A 26092-nucleotide genomic window follows, 5' to 3' on the forward strand; every position below is an offset into this window, starting at 1 on the left:
TGGTGTGAGGGTTTCTCATTGCGGTGGCTTCTCTTGCTGCGGAGCATGGGCTGTAGGCACGCAGGCTTCAGTAGTTGTGGCTCGCAGGCTCTAGAGCACAGGCTCAGTAGTTGTGGCGCATGGGCTTAGTTGCTCCGCGGCATGTAGGATCTTCCCGGACTAGGGATCGAACCCGTGTCCCCTACATTGGCATGTGGATTCTTAACCACTGCGCCACCAGGGAAATCCCCTGCTTTGGTTTTTGACTGGACTTAACTTCTAGAGGTCACAAAGATCGGCAGGCCTGAAGATTGTTGGTTAATTTTAATATTTTAACTTAATTTAAAATTTAAATGAAATTTCAATATGCAAATTCAATTATAATCACATTAAGGTCTGTGGAAGAAAGGGAGAAACAACTTAAGGAATGTAGCCGGAATGCAGTTCATCCCACTCTAGCAGTCCATTCAGTGAGCACACAGTGAGTGTCTTGGTTCTCCTGTCCCTCTCTAATATGAGCACAAGTATGATTCTATATTGATACTTTTTATTCTACCTATCCCCTAAATGCAGGCCTTCTACGTCCTTTGATACTCAGTCAAAGAAATGATCATCTGTTCCAATACCAGAGCGAAACAGTCTCTGGTGCATTCCTTCCTCAGGGATGTTCAACTTTGCCTCCAGATGATTTTGTCTTAACTAGTGCCTTTAGAAACTGACTCTCATGGATCTATTTTTGCAGGACCCTGTGGAGAAGCTGTTGTAACAGACACACTTTGTTGATTCACGTAGATAGTCACATGTAAAGCACAGAGGTTAAAGCCACGTGTTGTGTTAAAGTCATCTGGTCTAACCTTATCACTACACATGAGGAAACTTAAGTCTGGACAGAGAAAGGTGATTTTCCCAAGTTGATTTGACTGGGAAGTGGCAGAGTCTACTAGAACCCAAATCAATGATTTCCCCACTAAAAATGGAAATACGCGTTATATTTCAATATAAGCTCCTGCGGGGTAGAAAGGACATGAGGTTATATTCACATACCTCATTCCCAGCTAGCATAGAGTGATACCCAATGAATATCAAAGAATGGCCAAACTATGATTTCATATAAATGTGCTTTTTTTTTTTTTTTTTTCCCCGCCGCTTCTGCACAGCTTACAGGAGTTTAGTTCCCTGAACAGGGATCAAACCCTGGCCCCAGCAGTGAAAGCACCGAGTCCTAACCACTGAACCACCAGGGAATTCCCTAAATGTGCTTTTTATTTTGAAAATTATATATTTTTAATGCTCTTATTTTAAACAAATCTTACGTTTAGAAGGGATTTCATCTTACTCTAATGGTATGGCACTTTTTTGTTTTCTAAGATTTTAGAGTATGTAATGTGATTTTTTTTTTTTTTTTTTTTTTTTTTTTTTTTTGCGGTACACGGGCCTCTCACTGTTGTGGCCTCTCCCTCTCCCGTTGCGGAGCACAGGCTCCGGACGCGCAGGCTCAGTGGCCATGGCTCACGGGCCCAGCCGCTCCGCGGCATGTGGGATCTTCCCGGACCGGGGCACGAACCCGTGTCCCCTGCATCGGCAGGCGGACCCTCAACCACTGCGCCACCAGGGAAGCCCTGTAATGTGATTTTATTGTTTATTTTCTAAGGTTACTTTTAGGTATCTTGTGGGGGGAGGGAAATGTTCCTTCTTCCATTTCAAGAAAAAAAGTTAATACTGGGATTTCAAGCTGACTGAATAAAGGACAGCTTAGAAATGGTGTGTAAGGATGGGGAGGTTTGCAGTATAAAGATGGGAGCAGGTGATGGAAAGAATAACTCCCCTTGAATAGCAAGCTTGTTTCTCCAAATTCTCCCTCTGTACCCTCTCTTTTCTTTCAGACTTTCATCCAGTTTTTTTGAAACATACATATATCCTGGTGACATTTATCCCTTGACCAAACGATGGGAACAGAAGTCACTGAACCATATAGGACAAGGAAATATCTAAACCTCATAGAGTAGAATTTGTTCATTACGTTTCTCCTCCATCATCGCCAATTTCTGCTCCAAATCCACTGATCCCCTTTCCTCGTCTTTGTATATACATTTTAAAACATATATACCTTGGGCTTCCCTGGTGGCGCAGTGGTTGAGAGTCCGCCTGCCGATGCAGGGGACATGGGTTCATGCCCCGGTCCGGGAAGATCCCACATGCCGCAGAGCGGCTGGGCCTGTGAGCCATGGCCACTGAGCCTGCACGTCCGGAGCCTGTGCTCCGCAACGGGAGAGGCCACAGCAGTCAGAGGCCCGTGTACCGCAAAAAATAAATAAATAAAACATATATACCTTTATACCTCTCTCTGTATATATGTATATATACAGAGAGAGAACAGAGAGGGAGAGATACAGATAATATATATATATATATATATATATATATATATACACACAGATATATAGATATAGATATCTGTATATATTAATCTACAGAGAGGGAGAGAGAGAGAGGAGAGATAGTATTCACAACATGTGTAGTAAATTCCTGAACTTCATATTAGATTCCATGGGATTAAGTGGATCATGGGGTCAAGAAATGTGCAATGCACGTTAAGATGGAGAAAGACTAGAGAATCAAACAGTATATGATTATTAAATAACATAAGTACTATATTGCCATTCAATAAAAATGCTTGATTGCAGGGAGGCACAGAATTCTCCACAATATACACCATGAATCTTTTTATTTTTTTTAACTGAAGTCTCGTTGATTTACAGTGTTGTGTTAGTTTCTGGCATACAGCAAAATGACTCAGACATATATATATGTGTGTGTACATATATATTCTTTTCCATTATGGTTTATGACAGGATATTAATATAGTTCCCTGTGCTGTACAGTAGGACCTAGTTGTTTATCTCTTTTGTATATAGTAGGTTGTATCTGCTAATCCCAGACTCCTAATTTATACCTTCCCCAACCCTCTTCCCCCTTTGGGAACCATAAGTTTGTTTTCCTGTCTGTGAGTCTATTTCTGTTTTGTAAGTTCATTTCCATTGTATTTTAGATTCCACATATAAGCAATATCATATGACATTTGTCTTTCTCTTTCTGACTTACTTCACTTAGTATGATAATCTCTAGGTCCATCCATGTTGCTGCAAATGGCATTATTTCATTCTTTTTTATGGCTGAGTAATATTCCATTGTGTATATATACCACATCTTTATCCATTCATGTGTTGATGGACATTTAGGTTGCTTCCATGTCTTAGCTATTGTAAATAGTGCTGCTATGAACGTGGGGGTGCATGTATCTTTTCGAATTAAGAGTTTTTGTCTTTTCTGGATGTATACCTGGGAGTGGGATTGCTGGATTATATGGTAACCCTATTTTTAGTTTTTGAAGGAACCTCCATACTGTTTTCCATAGTAGCTGCACCAATTTACATTCCCACCAACAGTGTAGGAGCTTTCCCTTTTTATGTTAACTTTTTTTTTTTTTTTTTTTTTTTTGTGGTACGCGGGCCTCTCACTGTTGTGGCCTCTCCCGTTGCAGAGCACAGGCTGCGGACACGCAGGCTCCGCAGCCATGGCTCACGGGCCTAGCCGCTCCGTGGCATGTGGGATCTTCCCAGACCGGGGCACAAACCCATGTCCCCTGCATTGGCAGGCGGACTCTCAACCACTGCGCCACCAGGGAAGCCCTATTTGTTAACTTTTTAATGATGGCCATTCTGACCACTGTGAGGTGATATCTCATTGTAGTTTTGACTTGCATTTCTCTAATAATTATTGATGTTGAGCATCTTTTCATGTTCCTGTTGGCCATCTGTATGACTTCTTTGGAGAAATGTCTATTTAGGTCTTCTGCCCATTTTTCAACTGGGTTGTTTGTTTTTTTGGTTATTGAGTTGTATAAGCTGTTTGTATCTTTTGGAAATTAAGCCCTCATCAGTCGTATCATTTGCAAATATTTCCTCCCATTCCCTAGGCTGTCTTTTCATTTTGCTTATGGTTTCCTTTGCTGTGCAAAATCTTGTAAGTTTGATTAGGTCCCATTTGTTTATTTTTGATTTTATTTCTATTGCCTTGGGAGACTGACCTAAGAAAATATTGCTATGATTTATATCAGATAATGTTTTGCCTATGTTCTCTTCTAGGTACACCATTGCATCTTTAACTTCCATATTTGAGCCAGTGCTATTCACCTCAAATCCACAAAAGTCCAGTAAAGTCAATTATTTACAGCAACTCTTCCAGTTCTTAGCTCTCCTCTCTCTTTTACCTCATTTGCTATCAAGCCCCTTTGGACTAGCAGGTTGCCTTTTGGATTTCAGCTTCTCTTAGTTCTCCTCAAGTATTCTGGCTTTGATTTGCCCCATCAGCTCTTCTTACTTTGGACTATCTTCTACAGTAAGCTCGCTCTGATCAACTCCATGTCTTGGCTCATTTTGAGACCATAAGACAGTGCCAGGGTAAATGAGGAGCCACATCAGAAGTCCCTAAGAATCCTGGGATTACCCCAGTTATGGATGATGAATAAAGGAGCAGCATAATTTGGAAATGGAAATAATGTGAAAAACAAACAAAAGGTTGAAGTCCAATTATCACCAAAAGATTGAAGTCCAATTGCAAAATAGCTGCATAATAATAAACTGGACAGTGTTTGTTTTATTTTCTATTGTGTACTAGGTACTTAGCACATAGTAGGTGCTTTAAAAATATTTGTTAAATGAATACACTCTACCAAGGGCAGATTTAAAGGATTTGCACTCAAAATATAATTAGGAATCCATTAGGCATGATCAAAAATTTTCTCAGTACTTAAATTAGTCACTGAATGATCCTGTTCCTGGGCACAGTCTCCAATGTGGGAAATGGATTATTATTTGATTGAAATAGTTTAAGGTACTTAGTTATCAGAATGGAATTGGCTCCTAAAATACAGTGGTCCCCACAAGAAAAAAGAGTTCATAAATTCTAGGGAAGATTGAGAAATTAATTTAAGGTCTAGCTGTCAAATTTTTACTTTTGCTTGGATTCCCTCTCATTTTGCCTCTTCCCATTTATTCTCTAGTTCCACGGCCTAGTGCAAAGGGCAATTCCCTGAGATAAGATCTGGTTCTGGAAAAACTTTTGAAAAGTCTTTTAACCTTTCTCGGTCTTAGTTTCTTTATCAGAAAAGTGAGATTTGGACATGATCCCCGTGGCCCCCTTCTAGCTCCAAAGTCCTTGGGAGTCACTTGTTCCTCTTCTTAAAGTTTCCTTCTGAAGGCTCTGACCATGTTTCTATTACAGGTTATCAGTTATTCATATTTTCTGACATACTTCAATCCCTTTGTTCTTATTCCTCCAAAGAGTTGCCTCTGTGACTTACCTCTTTCTTTCCCATGGCTCTGATTTGCTTTTCCTTCTGATGGCTTGGGGTTTAGTTGTTGTTGTTGCTGTTGTTTTGCCTTTGTCATCATGCTCCCTCCCCACCTTGCCCTCACTGCTTGTACCTCATTTGTTGATTTTCTTTCAAATGAACAACCTCAGGCTCCCCAGAACTTTAGCAAATTGTTCCTATAATTTCGTCCTTAAAAACACACACACACACACACACACACACACACACACACACGCATGCACGCACGCGCGCGCACGCACACACGCGCACGCACGCACGCACACGCACACACGCGCGCACACACTCCCACCCCCACTCTAGGCTTCTCTAACTGCCTGCTAGGCTCCTGGCCCTTCCCCCACAACCTCCCTTTCCTGTTCCACAGCCTTGACCTCTTCACAAACTCTGTTTCCCCTTTATTTAACATCAGTAACATGGAGAAATTAAGAAACACAAAAAGAATAACTTCTGTCCTTTCTCTTATGAGTGTTTAAATTCCTGCCATCTTTTGCAGAATGAACTCTGAAAAGACACACCAGAAAAGCCTCAGTCCGAATGACCTCCTTGATCTTCACTCCCTCCCTCTGCCCCTAAAACACCATGGCAACTGCCACCTGAAAGAGGCCAGGCGGAAATCATCCAATAAAACCAAGGTTTGCTTGCCAGTGCTTTCTTATTTAATAAAGTTCTGCAGAGGGTACTTTTCCCTTACCCTTCATTGCCTTAACTCCCTTAATGCTAGCAAGACAAAGAACATGTGGTAGTACATGTGATTATAAGAACCATAATTTGTTGTAGATATTTACTTGTAAGTCTTCACATTTTCTCTGTAAGTTGAAAGTTTGTCATCCTCCAGGTCTGCACCCAGAAAGTGAGGCCTATAGCAGAGGCAGAAATCAGTGGGATGGCAATAAATGGTCACACTGTGGCGAAAAAAACACAGGCTGTCCAATCAGGCAAATTTGGGCAAATTTCAACCTGCTGTTTATCAGCTGTAAGACCTTGAACAAGAAAGCTACTTTGCGTCTCCATGCCTCAGTTTCTTCATTTGTAAAATGGGGTGTTTTGCTTGTCTAAAATGGGGATTATACAATGTTTACCTTGCAAAGTTATTTTAAGGATTAAATGAGACGGTGCAATTAAAGGGCGTAGTAAGCAGAATGCACCCAAGCTATGATTAGCTATGACTAAGGTTATCAATAGAAAGGTTACATGCTTTCTAGACTCCTAGTTTAGTTCTCGTGCAATTAAAATCAAATTCCTCATGGGATTCTAACTTTCAGGAAGGTAGATGAAATGCTTCCACAGTGCCTGCTCCTCTACAAACTAGAAACAGGGTATTGTCTGGAGAGAAGAGGCCTTCAATGAAATGGCAAAGAATTTCCTGGACTCCCACATGACTGTAGTTGTATTGTTAGAGCAAAAGCCATTATGAGTCTAGAAACACTTTCAGTGACTTAAAAGTGTATTACACTCAACAACATCAACAAACATTTGGGCAACAGTAGTATATACATTTGAGAGGCATGTTGTTTATTGGGGCCACAGGCTGGGCTCACTTCATGTGTACATGGATTCTGCTGCAACAACACTGCAGACCCCTAAGAATCTAGAGCTTATGGTTTAGAAAGCAACAGTCAAGCTCAATTGTCTCAAACTGCAAAAGGATCATTTAAGAGCTTATTTTTAAATCGTAGGCTCCACCCCCCCCCCCACCCCGCCAGAGATTGATTAAGTAGATCAGGGGTAGAGGTTAGGAATGCGAATTCTCCGTAAATTCCCCATGTGGTTGATTACCTTGAGTCCAGAGGAGTTACAGAGCTCTGGGAATTAGCATCCCTGACTGGCCCCTCTTCTTTCTCTTCCAAGGATCTCATTCCAATCACCTACCTTCTCTTTGTTCTTCACAGTTCTGGGCTTCTTTAACTGGAGTGTTATGCTGATATCACAAAACAACATGTAGGAAAATCTCTGAGAGTCAAACATAATGACTGGCTTTCTTCAAAGAGCAACAACATTCAATTATGCTTCAATTTTTTTAAAAAGCAACATCATATCTTTGCTTTTCAGGGACTTATTTTTTTGATACTAACAGTACCTTAACATCCATTTTAACTAATTCAGAGGCAACCTGTGCTCACAAATGAAGGATACAGAGATTATGCTCAAGTGGTCTGGCTTGAAAATTGGCTCCACAATGTAAACACCCAACAGTACTTTAAGCTATTCCTGAAGAGAGGAAAAATTTTAAGTCAATAGGGAAGCCAAAATAGAAAATGTTGATAAAATTAGAAAATGTCATAAGGAGGAACCACAAAACCAGAATAAGAAGCCCATCTTCACCACCAACTCCCCCATCCAGAATATCCTCCCCCACTAGAGCCTCTCAGTCTCCCACACATGAGAAGGAACTGGGGACAGGGTGCCAGGATAAGTCCCTTTTTCCCATCCTTTATTATCGTCAACGCCCTTGAGTGCCTCTTCAGCTTTTTTGGGAACTTAAATGCTTAGTTTACGAGGTCAAATGACTATGGAACATTTTCCAAAAATTAAATCACCAATTAAAGAAAGAACAGTGTTGTTTTAATATTCTCTTCTGCTGTTTCTCTCAATCTCTCTCTCTCTCTCTCATTTCTCTCTCTCCTTTCATTCTCTTGCTCTTTCTCTCCCTCCCTTCTTTTCTCCCTCTCTCTCCCTCTCTCTCCTTCCCCTCCCCTCTCCACTTCACCACACACAGAAACCCCTTTTCAAAGGGGCTTTTTTCCAACTCAGTGAAGTAAAGTCTTTGCCCCTTTGTGGGGAAGGCTCATTAACATTCCCACAGCAGCATCTCTTCAAGGATTTTACTTTTGTAACTCTGTGGGGAGGTCAAGAGGCCACAGTGGAGAGGTAAAAGGAAAAAATGGTAAATGGGGGAGGGCGGAAGAAAGGAGAGGAGGGGAAAGAGCCCTTCCTTTCACAATAAGGCCAGCAAGAAGGAGGGTGGACCAAAGTAGGAAAAGACCAGACAGACAAGACTCAGTAAAGAGATGAATATTGGGCCCCCAGATCTGCCCTTGGAGATCTCCAGATTCCTGAGAAAAGCAGAAAGCTATGTTCCTTCTCTCATTTCTTTTCCTCAAACAGGAAGTACAGATGGAAACAGTGGAATGAAAGAGTGACAAAACCCAGTCTATTCCACTGAGAAATTAGAAGCTTTCCTGGCCCCAGTGTTCCCATTTCCCCTACAATAGCCTAGTGATAACTGCACCTGTCTACCACAGGGAGGTTAACAGGATGAATGAGACAGTGTCAGCAAGAGTTCCAAGGGTTGACCGTGAGGGAGCCACTCAAGGTCCTGACCCCAAAGGACTGGGAAAATAATGGAGATTCAGTGAACTGCAAAGCAAAGATCAGAGTGCTTTCCAAATCTCTTCAGATGGTGGTACCTGCTTCATTTATCACCAGCAACCCTCCTACCATCTGTCTCTCTCTCCCTTTCTTAGTATTGCCAAAATAGCCTGGACTTGCGTAAGGGAAGAAATGACGGAAACGTCAAGTTTGCACCCAACACTGAGTGAGCTTTGCTTTGTTATTCTCTGAAGACACAGCCATCAGAGATTTGCATCACTCAACTCCAAAGGGGAAAATCATTCCCACTTTCCTAACAGATGGTGTTTCAGATGCTCTCTTAGCCAGAAGAGTAAAAGATAAATAAGGTTAAAAGAGAGGACCTAGGCATAAAGCTAGAAGATAGGGCATATCTGGATATTCTATGCCCAGGGGTAACAGCAGTACCTTAAATTCAGGGAGGAACAGCAAGGTCAGAAGTTAAAGAACAATAAACCAATCACCCTTAAGTGTGCAAGCTGAACAGGAGAGATCCAGTTGGTTGGTTGCCAAATGATGTATTCTTAAAGGTCAAACTTCACATCCACAAAGAAATTCTTTCCACAGAATCCTTGACAACTGTTTTCAGCCTCTGTGAGAACATATTACAGAGAGTTCCCACATTTACTGGAGAGTCCATTACACGTTAGAAAGTTCCTTTATATTGAGCTGAAAGTGCCTCCTTGTAGCTTCTACTCCGAAGTACCAGAGAACTCATCTATATCATCTTCTCAAAGGTGGCATCCCTCAACCCTGGGAGCCGGACAGGAGTGGGAGAGACAGAAGAGACACTATTTTAAATGAGATTCCTTAAGATCAATCTTTTTTTTTTTTCACACTAGGAGTCTGGTGGCATATTGTACCTTTAACAAGATAGAGGGGGAAAAATGCTAGACTACTGTCAGATACACCTGGCTTGCAGGCCTGTCTCTGTTGCATCATGGCTGTGCAGTCTTGGATAGGTTACTTAACCTCACTGAGCCTTTCGGTTTATCTATAAAGAGGATCATCTATAAACAGGAGTAGTAAAACCTGCTGTGCTAACCTCAAAGTTGTAATACTCAAAATATGTCCTGTACACGAAAATGTCCTATAAATTATAAAGAGATCTACATATATTAAGTTATTATTATAATGACCTTTTTTGCTCAATCTTTTTGTCAGCCTTTCACATCCTCATTTTTGACTGGCAGGTAGCTGACTTCTTGGCCTTATAATCAGGATATACCAGAAAGTTCTCATTTCAGCTTATACCTCAGAAGCAGTCCCATCATCAAACAAGGTGGCATAGAATCATGAAATAACCAAAAAGCACTGTGAAGAGCTTAGAAGAAGAGTTAGAAAAACAACCGAGGGACATTTTCTGAACAGACAGGCACAGGGAAAGGCCGGGAGCCTGGGCAGGGAGGAGAGGGTTAAATCCTTTCCTCTGCAGTACAAAAGAAAAGAGTGTGCGGAAAGATTAGGATTTTTGCTTTTACAATGGGAGCTGCAGAAGCGTAGGGAAGAAGCTGAAGAAAAAAAAGGGGGCGTCTCCCCTTTAAAGACTTGCAGAGATTGAGAGAGAAGAGAGAGAGAGTCAGGGACAGAGAATCAGAGCGCGCGCGTCTGTCTGTCTGTCTGTCTGTCCCTTGGAAGGGAGAACATCTCTGCTTCACAGTGGTTGGCACTGGGGGAGAGGCATCAGTTGGCTTCAGACCCAAGGGGGAGACCAGACCAGGTCACCCCGGTTAAGACTAAGTGAGAGTTGCCCCTCCCCGTCCCACCTCTCTCCACCCGGGAATGTCTCGGCGAAAGCAGCGGAAACCCCAACAGTTAATCTCGGACTGCGAAGGTCCCAGCGCGTCTGAGAACGGTGGGTGCCGGGGAGGGGTTGGGGGGGCCTTGAGCCCAAGCCTGTGTGGGTCAGGCCAGGGCAAGGGGAGGGCACCCGGGCCATGGGCAAAACCAGGGGGAGAACTTGGTCGCTGGGGGGTTGAAAGAGTTGAGATGCAGCGTGTAAGGAGATGACCTGTGCTGGGGAGAAGCCCCGCTTGGCTTTTCTCAGGGTTGATTATGTTTGTGTTTTCTGTGTTGTTTTTCTCTGGATGAAATGGAGTTTTCAAACTGGCTCTGTTTCCCCACCCAAGAGTTTTCTCCCCAGGTCCCCCCTTTGCTCACTGGTCTTTGTGCCGTTGCTAAGTAACCTCCTCAGACCTGAAGATCGTCTCTTAGGGGTGGGATTTTCCCCCCTTTTCTTTCTGGAGAGTTGGGTTGCAAGAGAATGAATTGGATAAACGTGAAGGGTCCCCTGAGGGAGAAGAGAAAAAAGTTTCTCATTGTTGGGCTGAGCAGAGAACAGATCAGAGCTCCCAGAGGGAGAGAGCTAATGTCGGTCAGATGCAGCCTGGTTTGGGGTGTGTATCTGTGTCACCTGGAGTAGAGGCTAGAGGAAAGTTCTGGATGAGGGGCTTAGGTTTGTGTTTCAAGGAAAGCCAAGCTAAAAAAAGTGTATGAGTTAACATACTTGTTGATACATGCATATCATTTTATGGGGATATGATCATTTGTTTAAGTAACAGATTTTCTTTATGAGGGGGGGAAATTTCATGTATTCTTATAACATTCCAGTAAGTAAGAGGCAGCCAACAGAGCAACTACGGTATTGAGAAGTGACATTGCCCAAAGTCTCAGAAACAGAGGTACAGTCAGGTCAGAAACCTATATTTCATGACATTTAGGGTTAGTGGTGCTCACTCCACCTAAACTAGGGTTTTCCAAGCTTGCTTGCTTGTGGGTAGATCTGGGCTAGAGTCTGGGAATCTGTATCTTTGCAAATGTCCAGGTAATTCTTAGGATCGAGCAAGTTTGGGACAATCTGGTATGGCTACATATGTTCACACTGTGAAAGTCTGAAAGTCCTGGCTCAGGGATAAACTATTTATTTAGCAAACAGTTGATTCACCCAACAATGCAGTGTAGGATTAAGCACACAAGTGTTCTGAAGGCAGACTTTCAGGATTCAAATCCTGGCTCTACCACTTGGTTAGCTGTGCGACCTTGTTGGTTTACTTTGCCTTTCTATGCCTCAGTTTCCTCATCTGTAAAATAGGGATGAATATACTAGCTACCTCATTAGGTTACTGAGTTAATACATGTTAATACACTTGGAAAAATAACTAGCATAAATAAGTGCTTAATACATGTGGCACAGTCCCTAGCATAAATAAGTACTTAATATGTATTATTTTTTTTAAAGACTTTTTTGATGTGGACCATTTTTAAAGTCTTTATTGAATTTGTTACAATACTGCTTCTGTTCTACGTTTTGGTTTTTTGGCCGTGAGGCATGTGGGATCTTAGCTCCCCGACTAGGGATCGAATCTGCACCCCCTGCATTGGAAGGCAAAGTCTTAACCACTGGACTGCCAGGGAAGTCTATTATTATTATTATTATTATTATATGTGAGTACAGTGCACTTCCTGTAAGTGCTGAAATATGACCAAAGCTCGGGAGCCTCTTGGTGAACTTCAGCATTTCTTTATGAGATGTGTGTCATGAAAAGCTCTAGGATAATGTATTTGTAGTAGCTAAAACTAAAACATGGATTAAATTTACCTTTCCACCTGTTGTAAAAAAGGACTTGAGATCAAATCAGTTCACAACATGCTACAGAACAACCTTAACAGACATATTGTTTTGGGTAGAACATATACCCCTCAAGTCAGTGCTTTACTGGGATCCCACTGTGCCAATATTAAGAGGTGGCATGCTGGTGGCATCCTTCCCTCCTGGGACACGTTAGCCCCGCTTAATGCTGCTGCAGGCCGGATGTTTCCTCCTCCTGCTCTACAGGAGACTTCCCCCAGAGCCTCAGAGTTGCCTTACAGTCCTGCTCCCCTGCTGGTTAGATTGTGGAACAATGCTGAATCCCCTCCAACCCAGAGGCATCCTCTCCTCTCCCCCGCATCCTCTCTTCTTCCCACATCCTCAGTTCACCCATTCCCTATACCACTGCTGAGGAAGAATCTGGGAGGGAGTCACAAGAAATCGTTCACAACTGCCCTAAGGGGATTCTCCAGCCCCTTGAAGTATAGCTCCCACTTGTGGCTGTGAACACTTGGGGCCACGGGGATGCTGCTGCAAAGCCGTCCCCATATTAACAGTGCAGGCTTGAACTCACTGGCAGCAACAAATTTCAGTTGAAATTTTGCCTTTGAGCCATAAAAGTTGAAAACATAAATGTTAAGGAGCAAGGAAGCAGTAGTAACCTTAAGAAAGATCTGCCTTCAGAATTCTCCTGAGAGACTGAAAGATCCTTGGGCTACTTGTATGACTTGGCGTGTCACTGGGTCTCATTTGTAAGATGAGGTGGCTAATATGAAAATCTAAATTCCTTCCTGCTTTTATAAGATATATAGATAGGGTTTCTATTCATTTATGTGATCTTCAGGCTCCTGAGTTTTCGTTCCGCCCCAGGGACTGTTTCTTGTTCTGCATGCCCCAAAATTAGGTAGGGAGGGCTCTGGTTCGGGGGCTCTTACACATGTCCTTTTACAGGTATACCTGTGGAACTATGGGCATCATCATGACCATCTGCAGACATTTATTTAGTAAGCTAGGGTGCCACTAAGGTTTTGAAGAGTCTTTGCCTTCTTTTAAGCAATGTTTACCATATGTGACAAGCAAATGCTGAGCCTTTGTTGCACATTTTAAAAGCCTCATCTCTGCAGTGACCTAAGATATCACCAAGGCACAGTCTGAAAAACCTGTTTTCCCACCCTGTTTCTGCTCAGCTTCCCTGACCAGAACACCAAAACCTACCAGAATAGTTATTGCACATAAGTGATGAGAGGGAAATAGTCTATTTGCTTAAAAACTCTGGAGAGAAAAAAATATTTCTGTCTCCCCTACAGAGTCTAGAAATCTGGATTAGAGAACATAAGCGATGTGAATTGGGAAAATGTAAACTAGTACATCTGGGAAATAAAGGAAACGATCAGAAACCCAGATATTTAGTGAGAAGGAGAAACCAGGACAACAGCCAAACAGACCTAGGGGGAGAAATGGCAGTTGGCAGACAGCAAGAGCAGCAAAAGGGGAAGGAAGGCAAAAATAGAGTTTTGAGGGTTCTGTTCTCTTTAGAACTGGAGGTAGAGAGCATCGCCTCTCAGGGTATTGATCCCTGAGCCTTTCAGCCCTAGGGACTCCTGGGTGAAAAAGAAAACATTTCTGAGTAGATAGAAAGTAACTCAGGGAGGGTGCAACAGAGCACTGGATAAGGAAGCAGAAAACCTGGTTTTCAATCCAGCTTGTACCTTGAAGCTTTGTGACCTTGGGCAGGCCCATTCTTCTGCCAGGGCTTCAGCTTTTAGACTTGAAATAATAATACTCATTGCTACTATTTGCAGAGCATTTACTATTCGTCAGGTACTATGCTAGGCCCTTTATATATTTCCTCTTGTTTATTCTTCCCAACTCTGCTATTATTACCTCCATTAAACTTTTTAAAATTTACGGTAAAATATACATAATAGAATTTATCATTTTTAAGCATACAATTCAGTGGCATTAAGTATATTCACAATGTTGTGCAGCCATCCCCACCATCCATCTCCAGAACTCTTTCATCTTGCAAAACTGAAACTCTATACCCATTAAACAATAACTCCCCATTCCCTTCACCCAACACTCCCAGCCCCTGGAAATCACCATTCTACTTTCTGTCTCTTTCTGTGAATTTACCAATTCTAGAGACCTCATATAATGGACTGATACAATATTTGTCCTTTTGCGTCTGGCTTATTTCACTTAGCATAATGTTTTCAAGGCTCACCCATGTTGTAGCATGTATAAGAATTTCATTCCTTTTTGTGGCTATACCCCCATTTTTAAAAGAAATGCAAGTCTTAGAGAAATTAAGAAACTTTCCCAAGGTCACAAAGATTAGAAAGTGCTGGGACGTTAACCCAAGTCTGATTCAGAGCTGGCACTCTCAATCACTGTGCTTAATGAGAGGTCATATCTCTAAAGTCCCTTCCAGCTCCAAAATGGTATGAATTCCAAGTGCCATTCATACCAAGTGCCGAGTCCTTTGATATCAGAAAAACGTCCTTAAAAAAAAACCACCCTTTTTTGTGTTTGATCTAAGATATTCCTATTCTGGAAACAAATATATTTTTCTCACTTAGCACCAGATGTATAAATCTTTGTGCCTGTTTGTCCACTGTGTTGCACAGGCCAAGGGTGCATTTACTAGGTGTGGGTAGCAAAGGAGTATTTGTATGTATTTAGGAGAGAGGAGTAAGGAAGAGAAGATGAGACATTCTCCTTCAGAAGTTATCTATGCAGCAGTTACAGAATCAACTCATAATTGTGGACACTACCAATCTGTGTTGGTCCAACATTAAGTTTAGGCAGGGGCTTACATAGCGTGCTTGTTTCTTTAACGGCTGGATGATGCTTGAACTCTGTGTAGAACAAAGCCTTTCATTTTACAATTGGAAGTATGGCTCAAGATGCACATACCCTGGGAAGGGCAATACAGTCACTTAAATTCATAGACAGGTGTATATCATGTCAAATTCTGCTCCTGAAAGCAGGATACAAGAGAGGCAAAGTGTGGCTGTGGTCAGAGTAGAGAGGCAACCCGATGGGAAGATTTTGCATTGAGCAACTCATTTTGCCTACATCCTAATTTTGGCCGAGTTGAGCACAGGTAAGATTTGTGAGGAGCAGGGTGGAAGGTTTGATGGGGAGGACACTCCTCTGATGTGTACTGTGGGTCTCATCCTTGGTTGTACATCAGAATCACTTGAGGAGCTTTACAAACACTGATGCCTAGATCCCACCCTCAGGGAATCTGAATTAATTGGTCTAGGGTACGGCCTGGCCATTGGGATTTTTAAAAGCTCTCGCAGTAATTCTCATGGGCAGCAAAGTTTGAGAACCCGTGTTCAGCTCTACCACCCTGCTACCCACCAATTTTCCTCTGTTCTCCCAGCCATCCTCTCCCGTTTAATGAGTTACCAGGTTTAGAGAGTCACTTAGTTTCCTTTTTCCTTGTCGTTTCAGCTCTTCATAAATTTAAACAAGCATGTCCCTGTCTCAGTCCTATGTCCACCCCAGACTTTACATGTGACCCAGGATAGCTTACCTCACCTTATCTGCTATCTAGGGACACCATTACCAGCTTAGTTTATTCCTGTGTTTATGACTTCATTCGTGTCTGCCTAAGAATCCTGCCCCCCTTTTCAGGATAGGCAGTGAGTGCAAAGTGCTGAGAAATAGAGGCTTCCTCTTACAGGTGGCTGTTGATCCGTCACCTTTCACCAGGGACTGAATTTACCTTAAAGAAGAGCCCAGATCAAATTACGCATCAGAAAGCAAGTTTCATTAAAGAGCAAGAAAGGGGACAGTGTTTCCCAGGAGAAGATGAAAAGAAAAGGATTTCTTTTCTTGTCGGAAGACTTGACAAAACAGCAACTTGATATCAAATGTTCAATGCTAATTAACAAATGCTCAGTAGAAAGCTTCCATCTGATTCCCTCTCTGTTACTGAGGCCAGAGAGCAAATGGCAGGTAGAAGCTACACAGGGCCCTTTCTCTAGCTTAGGGAAGCCACACAATGTTGATGTGCTTGGGAAAGCACTGGACAGGAGTCAAAAGTCTGAATGCTTGCTTCACTGAATTACTGTGTGAACTTGGAAGAGTCACTTAACCTCTCCAAGCTTCCATTTTCTTATCTGTAAAAATAGACAACATTGCATTAACCTGTGACTTGCCATATTGAAATAGAACCCCCTCTCCCTCATTGTCAGGGTCAGGCCTGGAAGCATGTAGCTCATCTGTTTCAGAGCCATTGTCCACAGTGTTAAGGCCCTTGTGATTATCTGAAGTTTCAAAACATAATTCAGTACAATGTTTTCAATGAAAGTGGACGTTACTAATATTACATTGTTTCAGCTCCCCCCAAAAAAGACTTCCTACCCTTGATATATGCCAATTATATCAGCCTCAGAAATTAATAAGATTGCTAATTCCCTGGCGGTCCAGTGGTTAGGACTCCAGGCTTACACTGCTGAGGGCCTGGATTCGGGGAACTAAGGTCCTGTGCAAGCTGTGCGGCTTGGCCATAAATAAATAAATAAATAAGAAATTAATAGGCAACATGAAAACAGATCTAATTTTAATATATATGTATTTTATTTTGATTGTTTTGCCACTGACAATATAAATTCTCTAATTCATAATATTTGGGACTCCTCCCAAAGTTTAAAGTCTCATATATACATGTTGTTATTATTTTATACATATTATTTTATCCCCACAATATTTCTCTGATGAAGATAGCACAGCTACAACATTACTACTTTACAAAAAAGGAAATGGGGGCATAGCATGGTGTGACTGACCACCATGCCTCAATTTATCAGCCAGACAAGATTGGAACTGGGATTAGAACAATGTGGATTTACTGATGCCTTTGGCAAACCACAAAACTAAGGACTTGTGGTCATTTCCTGTAAGTAAGATAAGCTCTTTTAAGGAAGTGGGAAACCCATTAAGACTCATTTCAAGGTAGAAAGGGAATGCAGAGTACCTGGTCCAGGAGGCATCTTATCCCTACTTATCCTCTCCCTGAATAGGAGGCCACCTCTGTGCTGGTGAGCAGGTGTTAAGTCATTCCTAGGCATTCAAGCCAGGTTGGGGCTAAAAGGGGCTTTAGGCACTGAGAGGCTGCTTGGTAACTCCCTCCTACTGCATTTTCCCCATTGTTTCAGGAGAAGCTCCCCTCCCCCCAGGTTAGAGCTAGGTAGGCCTCTGCAGGCTAGCATCTCCCCAAACCCAGCTGTCCTCAGTAGTGGCTGTGTTGGCAGAGAAAGACAACGGAAGAAGAAGGGTAGAGAAGAGGGTACTAAATAGGAGATGGCCCCTTAAATAAGCATGAACTCTCTAAATTAGGTGTGGGCTGGGTGACCTGTGGAGTAACTCGCATTCAGCTATTATTCTGGGGGAGGAGGGGCGGGGAGTAAAGGGGCTTAGTGTTACGCAGAGAGGAGTCCTGAAACGACTTCCTTGGAAATTCTACCTCGGGGCCTCCCACCCTGAGAAACTTCTTTTGTGGATGGGGTGGGGGTAGGGTGGGAATGGAGGTCAGGAAAACAGGACAAAACTTGGGGTATCTTGGGGGCACCAGATTATGTGTGTGTAGGTAAGGGGTAGGTGTGCTGGGATTCCCCCTCCCGCTCTGGCCCTCAGACCACCCTCTCTGGAGCCCACGTTTTCCAGGCTCAGCGGATCCTTTATCCAAAGGAAAATAAGAGAAGCCTGTCGCTTTGCTCTGTTGAGCAAGGCTGTGTTTCCTACTGTGCCCCCTTGAGCTTGCTGGGGGATTGGGGGGGAGAGGGGGCAGGTCTGGGCAAGGACATCCGGAGATGGGGGGAGCTGGCAGAGGGTAAGGAAAGGTGGACCCCCGCCATGCCCCACAGCACCTGTCACTGAGCCTCCGGAAACCCTCCCGGGCTCTGGGCTCTGGGCTCGCTCCCCTCCCTCCCCAGCAGCTCCTCCCCCATCTCCCCTCTCCCAGCTTTCTCGTTCCAGCTCCTCCCCTCCTCCGCGACTCCTCGCTCCCCTCCCCCTCCTCCGCCGCTCCCTGCCCCCGCCGCCGATCTCCATCTCCGCAGTCTGGGCCGCTGGGTGCAGAAGCTGCCGCAGCCCCGGCGGCCAGTGCCGCCTCCCCCAATCCGGATACCCATTGTCTCCCACTCCACCTGGCCCTCCACCTCCCACACAACCATGGCGCACGAAGCCGGGAGGAGCTCTCGTCTCGGGGGGCCCTGCGGGGAGCCGGCGGAGCTTGGAGGTGCGGTAGGGCCCGGCCCGGGCAGGGGTAGGGGTGGAGGGGACGCGGGGGGCGGGGAGAGGACTTTCGGTGGACGAGATAGAAGGCACGATTCTCTGCACAGGACCCGGTACTCACACCCAGTCCTTGCGCCCGCCAGTGGCCCGGGGGGGGGGGGTGGTGGAGGGGGGGAGTAGCTTGTGCATGCCCGCTTCCCCTCCCTCCTGGCCCCCAGTGCTGGCGAGTCTCCTGTCCAGGCGGGACAGCACCGAGCTCTAGCCTCCTGCACGGCCAGCCGGATGGTGAGCTCATCTCCCCACCCCCACTAGCGGTTACTGGGCTCGTTGTTAATTACAGCCTCTGCATACCCATCCGAACCGCACCACCCACGCTCTTTCCTTGTCTTCTTCCCAGGTGATGCTAGCGAGGAGGACCACCCCCAAGTCTGTGCCAAGTGCTGCGCACAATTCACTGACCCAGCTGAATTCCTCGCCCACCAGAATGCATGTTCTCCTGACCCCCCTGTAATGGTGATAATTGGGGGCCAGGAGAACCCCAACAACTCTTCGACCTCTTCTGAACCCCGGCCTGAGGGCCACAGCAGTCCCCAGGTCATGGAGGCTGAGCAGAGCAACCCGTCGGATTCCGGGTCCTCTATACCCACAGATCCCACCTGGGGCCCAGAGCGGAGAGGAGAGGAGTCTTCGGGGCACTTTCTCGTAGCTGCCACAGGTACAGCAGCTGGGGGAGGTGGGGGCCTGATCTTGGCCAGCCCAAAGCTAGGAGCAACTCCATTACCTCCAGAATCCACTCCTGCACCACCACCCCCTCCACCTCCTCCTCCGCCCCCAGGTGTAGGCAGCGGCCACTTGAACATCCCTCTGATCTTGGAAGAGCTCCGGGTACTGCAGCAGCGGCAGATCCATCAGATGCAGATGACTGAGCAAATCTGCCGGCAGGTGCTGCTGCTTGGCTCCTTAGGCCAGACAGTGGGCACCCCTTCCAGCCCCTCCGAGTTACCTGGGACAGCCGCCGTCTCCTCCACCAAGCCTTTGCTCCCCCTCTTCAGCCCCATCAAGCCTGTCCAAACTGGCAAGACACTGGCGCCTTCCTCCACCTCCTCTTCCTCAGGGGCGGAAACACCCAAGCAGGCTTTCTTCCACCTTTATCATCCCCTGGGGTCACAGCACCCTTTTGCTGCCGGAGGGGTCGGGCGAAGCCACAAACCCACCCCTGCCCCCTCCCCGGCCCTGTCAGGCAGCACAGATCAGCTGATTGCCTCGCCTCATCTGGCATTCCCAGGCACCACGGGACTACTGGCAGCACAGTGTCTTGGGGCAGCCCGGGGCCTCGAGGCTACTGCCTCCCCAGGGCTCCTGAAGCCAAAGAATGGAGGTGGTGAGCTGGGCTATGGGGAATTGATGGGTCCCTTGGAGAAGCCTGGTGGACGGCACAAATGCCGCTTCTGTGCCAAAGTATTTGGCAGTGACAGTGCCCTGCAGATCCACCTGCGTTCCCACACAGGTGAGAGGCCCTATAAGTGTAATGTCTGTGGCAACCGCTTTACTACGCGTGGCAACCTCAAAGTGCATTTCCACCGGCATCGGGAGAAGTACCCGCACGTGCAGATGAACCCTCACCCGGTACCAGAGCATCTGGACTACGTCATCACCAGCAGCGGCCTGCCCTATGGTATGTCCGTGCCACCAGAGAAGGCCGAGGAGGAGGCGGCCATGCCAGGTGGTGGTGTGGAACGCAAGCCTCTGGTGGCCTCCACCACGGCACTCAGTGCCACAGAGAGCCTGACGCTGCTCTCCACCGGGGCAGGCACAGCCACGGCTCCTGCGCTCCCTGCTTTCAATAAGTTCGTGCTCATGAAAGCGGTAGAGCCAAAGAGTAAAGCTGATGAAAACACCCCACCCGGGAGCGAGGGCTCAGCCATCGCCGGGGTGGCAGAAAGTGGCACAGCAACCCGCATGCAGCTAAGTAAGCTGGTGACTTCGCTACCCAGCTGGGCCCTGCTTACCAACCACTTTAAGTCCACTGGTAGCTTCCCCTTTCCTTATGTGCTAGAGCCCTTGGGGGCTTCACCGTCTGAGACCTCCAAGCTGCAGCAACTGGTAGAGAAGATTGACCGTCAAGGAGCCGTGGCAGTGGCCTCTACTGCTTCGGGAGCCTCCACAACCTCTGCCCCTGCAACTTCATCCTCAGCCTCATCGGGACCTAACCAGTGTGTCATTTGCCTTCGGGTGCTGAGCTGTCCTCGAGCGCTGCGCCTGCATTACGGCCAACATGGAGGTGAGCGGCCCTTTAAATGCAAAGTGTGTGGCAGAGCTTTCTCTACCCGGGGCAACCTGCGTGCACATTTCGTGGGCCACAAGGCTAGTCCAGCTGCCCGGGCCCAGAACTCCTGCCCCATTTGCCAGAAGAAGTTCACCAATGCTGTTACTCTGCAGCAGCATGTTCGGATGCACCTGGGGGGCCAGATCCCCAACGGTGGTACCACGCTCCCTGAAGGCGGGGGAACTGCCCAGGAGAACGGCCCTGAGCAGTCTGCGGTCTCAGGGGCGGGGAGCTTCCCCCAGCAGCCATCCCAGCAGCCATCCCCAGAAGAGGAGTTGTCCGAAGAGGAAGAAGAGGACGACGAAGAAGAGGAAGACGTGACTGATGAAGATTCCCTGGCAGGGAGAGGCTCCGAGAGTGGAGGTGAGAAGGCGATATCCGTGCGTGGTGATTCAGAAGAGGCCTCCGGGGCAGAGGAGGAAGTGGGAACTGTGGTGGCAGTGGCCACAGCTGGGAAGGAGATGGACAGTAATGAGAAAACGATTCAACAGCCTTCTCTGCCGCCGCCGCCGCCGCCTGACAGCCTGGATCGAACGCAGCCAGTGGAGCAGGGCGGCAGTGATGTTGCAGGAGGCACAGAAGAGGGGGGCAAACCGGAGAGGAGCGCCAGCCCAGTGTCAGCGTTGGCCCTAGAAGGGGAAGGCAGCAGCCCCACCTTGGTGGAGGAGCTGAGCCTGCAGGAAGCGATGAGAAAGGAGCCCGGAGAGAGCAGTAGCAGAAAGGCCTGTGAGGTGTGTGGCCAGACCTTTCCCACCCAGGCAGCTCTGGAGGAGCATCAGAAGACCCACCCCAAGGAGGGGCCGCTCTTCACTTGTGTTTTCTGCAGGCAGGGCTTTCTCGAACGGGCTACCCTCAAGAAGCATATGCTGCTGGCTCACCACCAGGTACAGCCCTTTGCCCCCCACGGCCCTCAGAATATTGCTGCTCTTTCCTTGGTCCCTGGCTGCTCATCCTCCATCACTTCCCCAGGGCTCTCCCCCTTTCCCCGAAAAGATGACCCCACGATCCCATGAGCCTGTTTTTCTGAACCTGCTGCCCCTTGACCCCGGGGGCAGAAACTGAGAGCTCTGTATAAGGACCTCCAAGATCTGTGAGCCCTTGTCTATTTCTCTGAGTTCTTATATGATGTGTCCCTAGTGGCTTTTCTCTAATCCCTGAGCTTTGAAATCCTTGTGCTTACAGGGGGGTGGCCCCCTGAGAAACTTTTCTTTCCTCTTCATTCATTGTACCTGAGGAAAATAGATTCTCTACAGCTTTCACATTCCCAAGAAGAACCCTCTCCACCCTCCCTGGGAATGACCCTCTACCCTCTCCTCTCCCTTTCCCTTTGGCAGGTGCATCTGAGCACCCACATTTGGAATTATAGCCCAGCCCGAAGGGGCCAGCAGCTGTCCCTGGAGGGCCTAGGGCCACTCCTCTCTGGTGACCAGGTCAACCTGCAGGACTTCTTGTCCCAGGGCATTCCTGCCCAGCTGGTGAGGGTGGGCTCCCTGTCTTGCTGAAACCAGGACACGGCTTTACTGTCAAGTGACCTGCCCACCAGGCCCCAGAGTTCCAGCTCCATCTCCATCTCCACTACCCCTTCAGGCCCCACACCACCAGTGCTGTTTGGCCCAGGAACTGTGGCTGAGAAGTTGCCTCCAGCAATGGGATCCAGAGAAGCCAAGGAAAAGAGATTCCCCCCTCCTTTTCTTTTGGCCTCTGGCATCCAAGACAGTGCCTGAGAAAGCCCATCATAGAAGAGAAGTAGCAAACTGTACATTTCTTCTCCTTCCCCCTGCTCCAGAAGGTGCCGACAATGAAGATGCAACAATATCAGTATCTGGTGGCTCCGCCCCAGGGTGTAGGGAGAAACGAAGGGCATAGGACACTCTTCCCAGTAGTAAGGCACTAATGTGCCTTCCTCACGTTAAGGCAAAGGTGTTGGCTGGTTAATATGCCAAGATATTTTGAGCTTGTCGTATCTTTCATCCTTGCCTCTGAGTTAGGAAACAAGTGGATTTCTTGCTGAGAGGTCTCCCATGGGATGGATATTTTGGGGAAGGAAAGGTGAAGTTCGTATCTTTAACAAGCATTGTTGATGAGGGTTAGCTGAAGGAATAATGGAGCGTTTAGGAGTGTTACTAAAGCATAGGGCTTGCTGAGAACCTATGTGATTAAGAAAGGGGTGTGATATAAGGGAGGGGACCTCAAACTCTTAATTGGATGGGTTGATGGGTCTCATGAATGTTCTTTTGAACTAATGGTGACTTTAGTGTGCAGCAATGCACCATGGATCATGGGGGATTTCCTAGCACTAGTGTGCTTCTAGTTTTAGATAACTCCCTCCGCTATTCCCTGGCCCCTTGTATTTTCCTCATCTTCCTCTTTCAAGGTCCACTTCCTTCCCATTTTGCTTGTCCACGGACCGGGGCTTAGGTCTTTGCCACTGTCTGGTTCTTAGAGTCCCAGACTTTGGGAGATGAGCCCTAGGTGCTGTCCTCCCTGCCTCTCCGTTTTGTAATGAGATGTAGTATTTACTTTTAACATAGGCTCATTTGGAACCGGAGTTCTGAGGAGGAGGGAGTGAGGGTTCTGCTATTGACTGACTTGAGTGATGGCTCCTCCTCCAAAGGTGTAGGCTCCAGTTTCCTAACATAGTAAAATGTGAAGAGCAGACAACGGAGATGTTAGTGTCTTTCCCTTTTCATTAAAGGTGTCTTAACCAAATATTTGTGTGTTTCTCCTTATTTCATTTCAACAGCCAGCTGGGGTGTGATATGAGCATTCCCTAACATTGAGATTCCCTTCCCACCTACGTCTCCTGCCAAAGCTGAACATATGGTGTTGAAATATTTAATTTGCTCAGCCTTGTCCTAAAACAACCTCCAGTGAATGTAATTTCCTTGTAGAAATGGTGTTTGTGTTCTCAAAAGGTAGGGGATTTGCTCACTGTTTATAGCCACTGTCCAGGTTTTCTCTTTGCCTAGAACCTTCCACCACCAGGCTTTTGTATTTTATTTTACTTGTTTTGTTTTGTTTGGAGGTTGAAAGCTGTTTCTTTATCTATCTATCCTGACCTGTAGGCCAGCCTAGCTGACATCAGTTAATCTGCAGAACCAAGATGAATTCATCTTTATGATACTTGAGGTCTGATGTTATAAACAGGAAAAAAAAAATCAACCCTAGTAATTTCTACCAACAAGATAATATAAAGGAGAATTCTTAGCAGAGGAAGTGCATTGGGGGTGGGAGAATGAAATGAAGCATATATATATTTTTGTTTTGTTTTGTTTTGTCTCTCTACAACATGGTAAGGTTCAGATTTGACTCTTAAGACCTTGCTTTCCTAAAGAGAACATTCTCCGGAATTTTTTTTTTTTTTTCGTTTGTAAGATTATATCACTGAAACCACATGCTAAAGGGATGGGACTGGTAAAATGATTTGCCTAAAGACATTCAGCCAATCAGTGGCAGAACTGCATTAAGAACCCAGCTCGGCAGAATCCCAGTCTCAGTGCTAACCACCAGTGGTCAGGAATGGTGCTTGCTTTCTGTTACATACTAAAGACTCCTGAAGTGGTGAGGCTGGCTGGAAGACTGAAGGGAAAGGTGAGTAAACCTACTGGCTCGATTCAAGGTAAAGAACAGAGGTTTGATTCTAGTTGCCTCCTGGAGGCAACTTTAAACCCGTCCCGCTTTAAAGGTACAAGTGAATAGGACATGGCAATCTTGTGAAGCCGGCTGGAGAAGAAACAGCTCCTGTCTCTTTAATTCCTTACCAGAGCTTTATAAATCTGTTTTTCTTTTCAGCCTATGGAAGGAGGTAGGTCACCAATCCTTCTATTCCCTTTACCTCCCCTACCCCCACTGGACATAGATAATGCCATTTAACTAATTAAACTAGACTTGCCCTCTCTTTAGATGCCAGTTCCCATTATGGTAACAGCTGTCAGTGAGGCTTCTGCTAATGGGTGCTTCCTTGGGCAGGTCAGCACTGAGCTGGACTCCCCACCCCACTCCTTCATAGCTCTACTTTATTTTCCCTTCTGTCTCCTTTTCATTCTTCTTTTTCCTCTCCTGCTTTTTATTCTTTCATTGACCTACAACTTTTACTTTTCTCTCTTCACCTTTAGTTTATTTCTCTCTTAGAGCCTTCAGTTTCTTCCTTCTTGCAGTCCCCTCCAATCCCCACCCTCAACCCCACCATTTCTTACTCTCAAGCACTTCTCATTTGATCATCCTTTTGGAAGGTGAATTAACTCTAACCTGCTGAAATGAATATGTCAAGAAATGCAGCTTGCGAAACGCTTTACCTGAAATATACATAGTGGATTCAGTTCAAACTAGATGGATAAAAAATCACTAGTACAAGAAGCAAGAGACAGCTTCCTCACTCATTCATTCAGTTAATTTTTGAGGATTTGTTTCAGAGACCAAGTGTTGGGTAGATACAAAGGTAAACAAACTTCTGCCCCTAAGGGGGCTCAGTCAAGGAAGAAGAAAAATGAAAACGGATTTTTATATCATGGTAGTAAATACTGTGATAGACACAGTGGCCTGTGGGATTCCAGAAAGGGAAATAACTAACTCATGTTACGAAGAGAGAGAAGGGGGCGGGGACGTACATTTCTCTTACATTCAGTTTTCCTAATAACCATGCTGAAATATATTAACTGAATCCATATGACAACCTAAGGACCAATGCAGTTACCATATAAAAACCTACATAAGGTACGTCAAGTCCCCTTTGGCAGATACAGAGGTGTGCTACTTCAGAGATGTCCCTTTAAGAAAGAACTGGCTACCTACCTGCAAGAAACCTGGTTAGCTGACAGCCTCTAGCTGTCCTACTGTTCTCCAAACCCCTGGCCAAAGGCTAAGCAAGGTGGTGGGTGGTACAGGGCTTAGCCATTCCCAGGGAACATGGGACTAATGAACGATTCTTGCTATGGAACTCTCCAGTGGTCTGGCAGAGGCTGTCATGTCTGCATCACTGACAGCTTTGGACAGCTCTCCCTGCCCAATCCCATTTTCTTCCCTTTTTCTTTTTACAAGTGTTACTTCCCAATAAAACTTTTGGACTCCTGACTCTCTCAGCATCTGCTTCTCCCAGATTTCAACCTCTGTCACCCCAAAAAAAGGTTTCAATTCTATTGGCACATTTTCATCTCTCACAAATTTCTGCTCCTGGGACTCTGGATACCGTCCCTGGAACTTCTCA

General features: G+C 45.9%; 1 protein-coding gene and 1 long non-coding RNA gene across 7 annotated transcripts in view; one reads left to right on the plus strand and one right to left on the minus strand.

Annotated features, from left to right (window-relative positions):
- SALL2 (spalt like transcription factor 2) overlaps positions 1-23671 on the plus strand; it is a 61470-nt gene extending 37799 nt beyond the window's left edge. Inside the window, exons 1-3 of one of the 5 annotated variants that reach the window (XM_073799447.1) lie at positions 10490-10577; positions 18961-21772; positions 22391-23601. In XM_073799447.1, coding sequence (XP_073655548.1) covers positions 10505-10577; positions 18961-21772; positions 22391-22613 — 3108 coding nt within the window. In that variant the 5' untranslated portion in view covers positions 10490-10504 and the 3' untranslated portion in view covers positions 22614-23601. Of the gene's footprint in view, positions 1-5867; positions 6007-10489; positions 10578-18290; positions 18568-18960 lie in introns of those variants that run through there. The other 4 variants (XM_073799445.1, XM_033851365.2, XM_033851366.2 and 1 more) reach the window with 4 other exon arrangements.
- LOC109549990 (uncharacterized) overlaps positions 1-26092 on the minus strand; it is a 68245-nt gene that overhangs the window by 37889 nt on the left and 4264 nt on the right. The window contains exon 3 of one of the 2 annotated variants that reach the window (XR_012329415.1): positions 6160-7582. This is a non-coding gene — a long non-coding RNA (uncharacterized lncRNA). Of the gene's footprint in view, positions 1-6159; positions 9315-26092 lie in introns of both variants that reach the window. The other variant, XR_012329414.1, reaches the window with a different exon arrangement.

This window comes from Tursiops truncatus, chromosome 2 (assembly GCF_011762595.2).
Source record: "Tursiops truncatus isolate mTurTru1 chromosome 2, mTurTru1.mat.Y, whole genome shotgun sequence".
Lineage (NCBI taxonomy): Eukaryota > Metazoa > Chordata > Mammalia > Artiodactyla > Delphinidae > Tursiops > Tursiops truncatus.